General features: G+C 38.5%; 1 protein-coding gene across 7 annotated transcripts in view; it reads right to left on the bottom strand.

Moving 5' to 3' along the window:
* Positions 1–12,250, bottom strand: part of HECTD1 (HECT domain E3 ubiquitin protein ligase 1) — a 61,314-nt gene that overhangs the window by 2,753 nt on the left and 46,311 nt on the right. For all 7 annotated transcript variants that reach the window (XM_064424028.1, XM_064424033.1, XM_064424030.1 and 4 more), the window contains exons 28-39: positions 11,296–11,452; positions 10,239–10,461; positions 7,751–7,805; positions 7,331–7,513; positions 6,773–6,983; positions 6,606–6,691; positions 4,932–5,059; positions 3,007–3,208; positions 2,725–2,862; positions 1,857–2,464; positions 240–318; positions 35–128 (exon numbers count right to left, since the gene is read on the bottom strand). In XM_064424028.1, coding sequence (XP_064280098.1) covers positions 35–128; positions 240–318; positions 1,857–2,464; positions 2,725–2,862; positions 3,007–3,208; positions 4,932–5,059; positions 6,606–6,691; positions 6,773–6,983; positions 7,331–7,513; positions 7,751–7,805; positions 10,239–10,461; positions 11,296–11,452 — 2,164 coding nt within the window. The remainder of the gene's footprint in view (positions 1–34; positions 129–239; positions 319–1,856; positions 2,465–2,724; positions 2,863–3,006; positions 3,209–4,931; positions 5,060–6,605; positions 6,692–6,772; positions 6,984–7,330; positions 7,514–7,750; positions 7,806–10,238; positions 10,462–11,295; positions 11,453–12,250) is intronic.

Below are 12,250 nucleotides of genomic sequence, written 5' to 3'. Positions count from 1 at the left end.
TTCCACTTAACTTCATATATGTTGGTATATTTACCTCTGAAGGCCTCCATTTGTTTCTGTATACCAGTATGCATGCAGAAGTCAAACATGAGATCTACATACTCCTCTGCATTATCCATTGTTACAGTCTGCAAAGACAGTAGATAGATATTCTAAGAATTCACTGTTCACTAAAGTTGTTGTTGAGACAATAAAAATTTAACTGCTGGTTCAATTGTAAAGGTAGGTTATTCTCTTACCTCATCTTCACCACCTGGTTTGAGATCCACAGCTGTAAACCCATATACTTTGGATGAAGGGCAAAACTGAAAATTTAAACTTCAAAATACAAAGGTAGTTAATAACTGAAAACAAGTCTGCTACTGCTTTTGTAAACACACCAGATTTACAACCTGTCACACCCAAAAGCACCCCACTGGATTTCAAACCATTGTGAGTGGAACACTTTGAACCACTGTTCATGTATATACAAAAGCACAGAACTACAAACAGTAATGGACTACACAGATATGTGTTTCAAACATATGGCATGCAAATGCAGGTTCTCACTCTCTATTTGGATTTGATAACCACTGAAAATTTCATAAATCTGATATCTTAGAGCTATCAGCTTCAAAACTATTCAAACCATTTAATTTAGTTCACAAATTCAGAAAAATAATTTCCATTAAATTCCAGCAATAACAATTACAGAGCCATTTGAACTATTAGCCATTTAGGCCCTTCAACAGTGCTACTTGCTTTCTCTCTGTAACAAGCCAGGCTAAACTCCACAAGGCCTTTGAGGATATGAAGCTATTAGAGATCACTGACAGAAGGGATACAAAGATGGGGAAGGGTCTAGAGAGGAAGCCAGGTCTAGGCTGAGGTCACTTGGTCTGTTCAGCCTGGAGAAAAGGAGACTGAGGGGAGACCTCATCGCAGTTACAACTTCCTCATGAAGGGAAGAGGAGGGGCAGGCACTGATCTCTTCTTTGTGGTGACAGTGACAGGACATGAAGGAATGGCCTCAAGCTGTGTCAGGGGAGATTTATGTTGGATATTAGAAAAACGTTCTTCAGCCAGAGGGTGGTTTGGCACTGGAACAGGCTCCCCAGGGAAGGGATCACAGCACCAGGCAGGCAGAGTTCAAGAAGTGTTTGGAAAATGCTCTCAGGCACAGGGTGTGACTCTTGGGGATGGTGCTGTGCAGGTTGATCCTTGGGGATTCCTTTCAGCTCAGGACAGTCTATGATTCCAAGGCCATAAGTAATTACTGAACTCTGACACTAAACAATTTTTGTGGCATAATATGATTATAACAAATAACCTGTAATATTAATGGTAGAAAAACTGTTGTTTCAAAGGAAATATTTGAAACTAGGGAGGATGACATCCTGACATGGGTTTACACAGGTATGAGTACTTTGTTTTTTACAGTTACTAAAAGTCAACACATGCTCTGTTTAACATGGATTTAAACATTGTACTAGGAACACAATCTGAGATGTCAATCTGTCCTCTTTAAAAGCTCTCCAAAAAACTTGATAAATTTCAAGTTATCATAGCAAAGAAATTACTGAATTGCCCTTTTTTTAAAGCCGTGATTTTACAAGCAGTTGTTTTTACAAGTATTTATGTTTCCAGAGGCATACATCACTGCAACATAGCCACATTTAAGACTAGGAAATTGAGCAAGTGAGAAGAGAACATCCTCAAACCAAAGAAAAATAATATGGCTGCATCTCTATGGATTCCCCCTTGCAATGATGCTATTTAAAGCTGAGTTTTATTACTAATTCATTTGTAATTATATATTGGCTTCTTCCTCTAACACAAGACTGTTTGCCTATCTATAAATAAATATGAAAACTTACCCCAAATCCTCTATGCTAAGAGGAGGCCCCGAACCTGATGGGTTCTTCAGCATTAATTCCTGCAGTTTTGTGTTCTTTTCATCTTCTGACAGATTTTTGTTGCTTAGAATTTGACGTCTTTTAATTGCAAGGTCCTTAATTTCTTTTAGAAACCTAGCTCTATGTGGGTTTACTAATTCAAAGTCTTCCCATGTCAAAATTCCATTAAACCAGGCAGGAGGCTTAGGTTTTGGTGGATCAAGAATAAATTCTGATTTGGAGTCTTCTTCCAGACTTCCTACTGACAAGGAATCATGTCCTTCTTCTGTAGAAGCCTCTGACTGACTTTCAGTACAGTGCAAGTCTCTGTCACCCCGTGATTCATATATCAACTTACTCATGTTACTTTTAATGTCCCCCATACACATGAGTTTAAAAAAAGGCTTAGAAATGGGTAAATCCACAAGTCTATTGTCCTGAATGCATTTAGCCAAGAAAATTCCAAGGAAATGGAAGAGTTTGGTTATTCTTTCAAGTTCATCACTATCTTGTGGGAATGGTGCTGTAAACAGTCCACATGATCTCTGTACATAGTAGCCAGGTGGTTTCAATCCACCACCAATATCAACCTGATTTAAAAGACAGACAAAAAAATCAGACATAGTTAAAGGTGGATTTAATTAGATAGTTGCACTGTCTAACTTCTTATACTCTACTGCTCTGTTAAAAAGAGAAGAATTAAAAAAACAAGCTGTGGACCAGAGTGATCATTCCTAACCATGATGACCAGCTGCTGTATGAACACGTGTTCTTCCCTTCTGGATGTCTAGCTTGTTTTAATTTTTTCTTTTACACAAGTACTCAGTTTAAAATACAAATGAAAATGTACCTGTCGGGACTCATCATCTGGAAAATCATCATCGCAAAGCCAAGCTCCCAAATCTGTCCTCTGAAATTCTGCTGCCACCAATGCATAAAATTCCAAGGTAGGACCCAGGCCTGTTCCTTCCTCCCCTAAAAACTCAACCTAGAAAAATGTAAGGAAAGTTAATAGTAAAAGAAAATCCTAGTGAAATGTTCAGTATTGATTATGGAACAGGATATTCAATATCCTGTCCAGTACATTAGAAATAGCTATCTAACCTCGCTCTGCTAGGCAGATATGCTTTACCTCTAGAACAGATTTTCTGTCTGCATGAATCTGCATGACATTTTCTGCCCATTCCATCAAGGATTCACCTCGCGGAACTTTCACTCTTTCATGTTTGAGGCGTCCAACTCTGAATTCCCCCGGATCATCGCGTCGCACTGTGCTCGTGGTCCTTGTCCGTTCCACAGTGGCTTCACGTCTGTTCTGCAGCCATACAATTGCTCTGGGGAAAAAAAAACAAACACCAGTTTTTTAAAAATTCCATGTCTTCCAGCATAAAAACTTGAAAGCAGTCACCGATAAAAAGCGACTTGCTAAATACTAATTGCGTCCTAACTTTTTTTTAGTTATAAACAAAACTAAACTATTTATCAGCCTGAAATGGCCCAAAATATGGGCTACTTCATATTTTATGAAGTCAAAAAACAAAATAATTTCTAATATAAGTGCCAGATTCTGATGATAGCACCAATGAAAAGATACAATTCTTGATCTGAATTCCTATAGTTTTCACATTACAGTGGAAAGAAGAAAAGGTAGCATTTACTGTTGAACTTTTAATCACAGATGCTCAAAACTGCTATAGACACAGATTACACCTTTCACTATATACTGTAAGGCAGTTGCACATCACTCCATTGATACTGACCAAGTTTTGCAGTTATTTACTTGCACACTCCTTAGAGCAACAGAGAACCAAAGTTCAACTGCAGTCACACACAAATAGACCCATATCAGTGAAGAATAGCTACCTTTAATATAGCAGTACTTACACAAAGTCATATTTCCAAATTTTTGTATGTATTATCATCTATGTAGCCATAGACTATCTTCAAAGCTACCATCTGTTGATTGTTTTGCAAATACAGCCACATGCCATGACAGACAGAGTTTACACACACACAGAATAGATGAGTTCATACAGAATAGATGAGTTTCGAGAACTATTTCAGTATTTTAAGAGCTTAAGAAAGTTCTTCGCTTACAAAGTAAATAACATGCAATGTTTCCTGAGGAATCTCTTTTAAATGCAGCTTCTCTAAGAATTCCTTCTTCCAAAACAAAATGAAAAAGACCCTAACATATGGACCATCTTTCTGTAGAAGTTAAAATTTTTACATAATAGAAAGATTTAAACCAATGTCTTGCAATTTAATACCTTTTCTTCTCTTCCTTTTTCTTTCTTTTTAAATACCTCATTTTACATTCCTCATGAGACACTTCTACTGCATGTAAGACAAAACAGTAATTTTGGCAACTCTCCCTCTACCGTTTGATTTGGAAAACAAAGTGTAGCAACAGCCAAGAAAACCCTCAAAAACTAATTCTTCCTTCTTGTTACAAAAAATATACGAGCAAAAAGGTTTACACTTGTCTACATATTCTAAAAGTTATGACTGCTGCAATCAAAATACTAATGATTCTCAAGTAACAAAGAACTCTAGAGGATACCCTTAAATGTTTTCGTCTGGTTTTCCTCCAGTTTCATGAGATAGCTTACAGCTACTTTCAAAATAGCCTATTTTTCTTAGTTTTCTTCTGCTTTGTTAAAACATTAATGAATTAAAAATAAATGAACCAAAACAATCACAAGTTGCTGGAACTATAAAAATGTATGTGTTTCAAAAAAACTTGTAGTTCCTATGATTCTCCAAATGTTTTCTATTTTGTTGCCCTTTATGCAATGAACTGCAACCCAGACAAATTGGGCAACAGGACAACCTGGCTATAAGTACACAAGCAAGTCTTCAGCTGAAGTTAAATGAAATTCCTTGTCATTCTGAGCTTTTCCATCTTCTTCCTTCCATTATCCAAAATTATTCAGATTTGGCAAGAAAAACTTGTCTCATGAGGATTAAGGTCCTTCTGGAAATCAGCAATTTAGAAACTGTTATATGTAAAAAATTAAAAGGAAGCAATCATACTTCTTGTATTTTTTTTTTTACCTTGATGCTCCAAATGCTGTACATGTGAAGTACAACTGTCTCGTTTCAAACGGAATTAAGAAAGGACACTTGCTTGTTAGTTGCTCACACCAGTCTGGCAAAGCTCCACTTGCTAGTGCCAAGGGCTCCTGTAGTTTAATGCAAGGAATAAAAAAACCCACCAGTGTTAGTAATGCTTGACTTAGGTGGTCCCAACAAGTTCATAACTAGGTACACACACAGCAAACACACCTACACGTAAGTACAGGGTTTTTATCTGCGCTCAAGTAAGTTTCTTTCTTCTCAGCAACTGAGATTTTTTTCCCCCTTTTAAGAGCTATCAATATGGAAGCTGTATGAGGAGCAGCTGAGCTCACTTGGTCTGTTCAGCATGGAGGAGACTGAGGAGAGACCTCGCTGCAGTCTGTAACTTCCTCATGAGGGGAAGAGAAGGGGCAGGCACTGATCTCTTCCTTGTGGTGACAGTGACAGGACTCAAGGAAATGGCCTGAAGTTGAGTCAGGGGAGACTTAGGGTAGATATCATGAAAAGATTGTTTACCCAGAGGGTGGTTGGGCACTCAAGAGGCTCCCCAGCAAAGCGGTCAAGCACCAGCCTGACAGGGTCCAAGAAGCATTTAGAAAATGCTCTCAGGCACAGCATGTGATGCTTGGGATGTCCTGCACAGATCCAAGAGCTGGACTCAATGATCCAAATGAATCCCTTTCAACTTGGCGTATTCTGTGATTCTAAGTTCATAAACTTTCTAGGACTTAAGAGCGGGCACAGGGTGCTTTGACACAGGCACTAAAAGCTGTAGTAAATCTCTGGGATTTACACTACTCAAAGCACTGTGGGGAGATCTAAGTACCCAATTACCTGGAAAGAATTACTCCTGAGTTTTGCCCCAAAGAAACTAGATATTACCAATATTACAAGACATTAAAGAAACTTGATTGTAGAAAATTATCCCCTTGAAATATTATTACAGTCCCTTCTGAAATACAATTATAATAAACTATACTACAGAAATTATTACCACAAGGACGTTCACAGTGCCAGAACAATCTTTGAAAGAACACAAAAAATCTGAACTTTTTCTAAAACACATAATCAGGACAATATGACTGTAAAAAAAAACCAACCTGAACATCAAAAAATACACAAGGGCTAACTAAATCTTTGTTGAAGAAAATGTAGTTTTAATGAATACTACATCCCAAAGTTTTCCTTTTAATGCATCTAACTAATGTATTACAAATAGGATGTTTTCTAAATGCCTTTTTTGAAAGATTCATGTAGAATGTATGAGTAATAAAATGTCTGTGAACCCTAACATAATCAATTATCTTTTTTACATTATCATCAGGCAGACATACATACACTACCTTCTGACACTGATGTCTGGTACAGAAAAAATATGATTATTATTATTATTCATAACCAAAATACATGAAGTAAAAAAAGTTTTGCATGCTTTGCACAAAAACAAATGGCATAGTTTTATTCAGATTAGTCTTTTCTTACAGAATTTACTCATTCAAAATATAAGGAAGAAAATATGTATGAAAGAATTCAAGAACCAAAAATGCCAAAAAAACAACAATTTCAAAGAGCCAATGTAAGGAAGAGAATAACAGAGTCCTAAGAACAATACTACATATATACACTGTATATAATGTATTAGTGCAATACCTCAATCTGTTGCAGAATCTTTGTAGTAATTTTTTTACTTGTGAATTCATCTGGTGGAAAGTTAAACTGAGGATGCTCATCTCCTTCTGAAAATAATCAAGAGAAAAATTTTCCTTTATTTCTTTTCATTAAATTATTTCAGAAGCTGTGCAAATTAACTAAGTTACCTTCCTGAGAAGTCCGTGTTGTGTAAGGGTCACTGGCAACTATATACAAAATTCTAAGTAACTGCAGAACATCTTCTACTCCACAGGAGTTCTGTCCACTGCCAGCTTTGGCCTGGGGTTGTTCCTTGGCCAAACTAAGGATATCAGAATTTTGAAGAGTAGAAATGGCCCCTTGACTCAATCCAGATTTTGATCCATGTTCACAGAAGTCCTGTAAAAAAGAGAATGATTAAGAATGAAAACTCTGTGTGTTGCTGTCTTTAGGACTCTTTTCCAAGTTAACTTGAAAAAATCAAAACAGTTACTGTGCTCAAACTTAACACCTAATCACACTGTGCATGGTGCAAATCATGATTCAAATGCATTTTAATAAAACTATTTTTAACAGAAGACATTAAAATAAAAAGGCAAGAGCAGCAAAACCTAAACTTGAAACTGGCTTTTGAACATTCAATTTCCCTATAAATACCACAGCTCTCCCTCCACAAGAATCTTTAAAGCTGCAAAACAAAGCACACAGCCATTCATTATAAAAAACGTTTGGATGCAGACATATACCTTGTATGCAGCTATGAGCTGGGAACAATTTCTGTTTTTCCTAATACTTTTATTAGTGCCGGTTAATTTCCAGTGGCGCAGGAAAGCTGAGTCTGCATTCTTCTGCAGGTAGGTTATCAAGTCATTCTTTGGTAATTCATCAGTGCCAAGGTACTGCTCCACATGCTCTACTGACCAGCAACCCTACAACAGGAACCACCAAATATTGGTTTTTCCTGATTGTAAAGTCTTTAAAATTTCACATGCAATATATCATGTCTTTTTTTAAAGGAGCATGCATTTACAAATATACTCACTAATTCTTCAAGTAATTGAAAACTGTTAGTTTTTTTTAATGTAGCATTTCAAAAACTGCAACAATATTTATTTTGCTTTTATTAAAACAGCCATAAAACATGAAGGCAGAGAAGTAGGTCTTACCATTTTTCCACTTTCTTTCTCTTTATCAGAATCCTTCATTTCTCTGTACATGATTCTAGACATCAAAACAATGAATTAATACTTCATACTCACAGCACATCCTCTAAATTCTCAGGTTATACATTGACTTGCTAGGTATCAGTGACATTTAGATAACGTGTGTAAAACAGCAACAGCAGCTGCTCTTGCTGCACTAAACATATGAGACATCCCGAAGCAGCAAATTTCTCAAGTTCTATTTTCATGATGTTGGTATTTATCTTCCAAAGTATTTATGTTTCCTTACGTGAGACTTGAGTAATCAATCTTCACTGTGCCAATTTCCAAATCAACTTTAGATTTTTCACCACACATGCATCAACTCTTTAAAATTTTGAAGTCCGAGGGAAGCTTGCTGTGCATTAACTTAGAAGACACATTTACAACTATTTCTCATGTTTTCTAACTAGGAAACAGTTGGTTTTCAAACTGTTCAAACATGCAATTTTTGACAGAACACAACTCAGAAAATAGGTGCAACACAAAAGCACTGATGAAATCTGAATTACAGTAAATAGTACTGCACTTCTCCTTACTGCAGTTGTCATTTCCATATACATCATTCTTCCAGTATGACATAAGTTCAATTGATTAGGGTGGTAAATGGAAAACACTCCTCATCATATAGTCTTAGAATTTCTGTCTATTACTATAAAGCTAGTAAGGTCAAATTAACATTGAGAAAATAACTGAGGTAGGAAGGGCTGTAAAATATCATGTTTAAATAGCATTTCCTGTGTTTCAGTTTGAGCCCTTTTTTCTTCTTGTCCTTTCACATGTCCGCATGTGGCTTCCCTATGTCCTCCATCAGGTATTCATACACATCAGTAAGAGCCCACAAGTCCTTTTTCCTCCAGTCTAGACAGACACAGATCTCTCAGACTTCTCTTTGTGTGCCAGAAGCAATCAGCCTTTTAATCATCCTAGCAGCCCCTTGCTAGACTCAATCCAGTGTCCATGTCCCTCTGGTACTGAGGAGCCCTGAACTGGGACACAGCACTGCCAGGTGTATCTCACCAGTGCTGAGCAGATGGGGATGATCACCTCACTCAACTCTCCTAATGCAGCCCAGGGTGTTACTGATCTTTGCTACCAGGGTCCACAGCTAGCTCATGCTTAACTTTATATCCACCCGGACCCCCAGGGCCTTTTTCAGCACCCTCCTTTGCAGCCAGCTGGCCCCCAGCCTGAACTGGCACACGCAGAGTTACTTTTCCCCAGGTGACATACTTTACATCTCCCTTAGTGAAATGTCACAAAGCTCCTGTCTCCCCATTTCTCCAGCATGATGAGGTCTCTTAGAATGGCAGCACAACCATCTGGTCCAACAGTGACTCCTCCCCAGTTTCCTCTTGCCTGGAAGCTGAGGGTCTGCTCTGACCCATCAATACAGTCCACTAATGTAGATGTTTAAACAGTCCTGGACTCGCATCAACCCTTGGGGTACACCAGCTGGCCTTTACACCAAGGACCACAACCATCTGCACCCAGCACTTCAGACATTTTTCAGACCCTATCTAGTCCATGCTTTCCAAGTTTGTCAGAGAGAGAGAGTAAGTGTTAAAAGCCTTCTTAAAGCTGAGGAAAATAACATCTGCTGCTTTCTTCTCCTCCACTGAGCTAGGCATATAGTAAAAGGCTATAAGGCTGGTTAAGCATGATTTTCTCTTCATAAATCCATGCCACCTACTTCCAATCACCTTCTTATCCTTCATCATTTGAAAATGGTTTCCAGGACTATCTCCATCACCTTTCCAGGGATGAAAGAGTGACCGGTTTGTAATTCCCTAGATCTTTCCTGCCTTTGTGGGAAGCAGGAACGACACTTCCTTCTCTCCAGTCCTCAGCAGTATCTCCCGACCCTTGTGACCTTCCAAAGATAACAGAGAATGGCCAGCTCCCATGGGTACATTCCACTGGGTCCAATGGACTTGTATGTAAGCGTTCACTAACCTTTTGCCATATCACCAGATTCAACTCCAGATGTGCTCTGGCTTTCCTAATGCTCTGCCTTCAACTTGGGACAACTAGGATTCCTCCTAGATCACCTGACCCTTCTTCCACTCCTTGCATTCTTCCCTTTCACGCTTTTTTGTTAATCCATGCAGGTCTCCTACTGACTCTGTCTGACTTCCTATGTATTGGGTTGGACTGTTCTTAAGTCTGGAGAAAGTGATCCTTGAAAAAAAATCAACCAACTCTCCTGAACTTCTCTTTTTGCTAGGACTATAACCCCATGGGATTTTTCCAGGCAGATCCCTAAAGGTCATGATTTTTTCCCCCTGGTTTTGCACAGCAGTAGTTTTAAAACCAGTAATAATATCCTGACATAAACACCAAAAAAATCAAATTGTAGCATTGCTTATTACAGAGGAGGAGTTAAAAAATTAATATTCATTTCCTAATCAGTCAGTGTTCTCTGCACAGAATAATGAACTGGTGAGCTTACGTGTATGTTGGCTCCCAAATACGTCTAAGTTTGTCTGATTTCACACTGCCATTACAGGAAAGCTGTAACAATTTCTGTACATAGTAAAAGATGGTGGATCGGAAGTTTGTTAGGGGCAGTTCCACTTCTCGAGTTGTTCCAAGACCCGAAACTTTCAAGGTAAGTGCTAAACGTGGCGAAGGCATGCACTCAACCTCTTCCAAGAGTTCTGAGTGAGGTGTACCTGCAAAAATCATTTGAGAACCCTTAACACAAAATACATAATGCATGACAAGGTGGCTTAAACATCAATAACGTGGTTCAATAAGGAAGTGTAATGACTTACTACACACATGACAAAGAGATGAGACTGAGTTCTAACTATGAATTAAATTATGACTGAACCATTTCTTTATGGGAATAAAATTAACTGGAATTTCTGAAATCCCTGCTGATTCCTATATCTTGGTAACATCTTCTATATTATCACAGCACATGCATTCTTTTCCTACACAGTACCTTCCTTTCAGTTCTTCAAAATTAGCAGTGGTTTATTTCCACATATGCTAAAACCTACTTATTCCTCTGTAATGAACACTGAGTACATCCACCATGCTGAACAAGAATGAACTAAGGAACCAAGGAGCAAGATCAGGTGCTGTGCTGCTGACCATAAACACTGCTCCATCACTGCATTACCTTGCCCCTGCCTCAGTTTCAGCACACCCTCTCCAATCAAATCAGTTCTGGGTAGCTTTAACACAGTTAAGTCCCTGCAGGTTGAACCAGGCATCTTTAGCACATCTTTAACATATCAAGAGATTTTATTGTTTATCATGATGATCCTAGTTAAATTCCTACATTTGCTTATTTTACACAGCACTTAATTTATTTTTCCCTCAATAATGCTTAGATCTGCAGAGGCACACAAAACTCTCATTCAAACAGAGAAAAGCCACACAGCCACAAGAGCATGTTGTACTGATTAAGAGTGATAGCAACACCAGATCCAGTAGGCACTTAACAGTGAATCTCCATCCTAAAGCCAGACTAAGCATCACATACTTTGTCAGCATACCTGGTGGAGGGATTTCTAGGTCAGTTGTCTGTTGCACATTAGTACGACCAGGTCTTGGGTCAAAAGCAGGAACCAAGGCAGAAAACTGTCGTTTCAATACGTAATCATCATCCCATGTTCTTCGACGGCCTCCTTTGGTTTCATACTCTTCTTCTTCCTAATTAAAAAAAAAAGCAAACAAAAACAACCCCAAAAACACTAGCTGTTTTTTTGATTCTGCTAAAGAGAATAATTTGATAAAAAAATTAAGAGTTCATGAATATAGTAGTCACACACTAAACTGCAACTCTACTCAGCTCTGGTAAGGCTGCATCTGGAGTGCTGTGTCAGGAGAGACATGAAGCTACGGGAGAAGCCTTGTGGAGGCTACAAATATGATTAAGGGACTGGAACACCCCTCTTATGAGGAAGTCTGGGGGAGCTGGGCCTGTTCAGCCTCAAGAACAGGCAAATGAGAGGGGACCTCATCGATGTCTGTCAGTATCTGATGAGACAGTGTCAAAAAGATGGATCCAGGCTCTTCTCAGTGGTGCCAAGCAACAGGACAAGAGATAAAAACTGATGCACAGAAGTTCCACCTGAACATGAGGGAGAACTTTACTGTGTGAGTAAACACACACTGAGACAGGTTGTGTGCCAACCTGGAGATATTCAAGAACCATCCAGACACAATCCTGTGCCATGTGCTCTAGGAGGACCCTGACTGAGCAGGGAGGATGGACCAGATGACCCACTGTGGTTCTTGTCCATCTTACCCATTACGTCTCCGTTATGTTAATTTTCTCTATAAAATACAGGTGTATTTATAGTTTCTGGAAAGAATTAAACCTTGCATGAAAGAACCAGAACATAAGAAAATACAGAGTACTGTAGACCAGCAAATTTGGTGTCCGTGTTCTGCATATTCCACAAACTTTGCAATACCAGAAGTTTAAATACATCCAGTGATATCAAA

Source organism: Passer domesticus, chromosome 6, assembly GCF_036417665.1.
Source record: "Passer domesticus isolate bPasDom1 chromosome 6, bPasDom1.hap1, whole genome shotgun sequence".
Taxonomy (NCBI): Eukaryota; Metazoa; Chordata; class Aves; order Passeriformes; family Passeridae; genus Passer; species Passer domesticus.
Note: the sequence above shows the minus strand (reverse complement) of the source record. Positions and strands in the feature narration are given on the sequence as shown.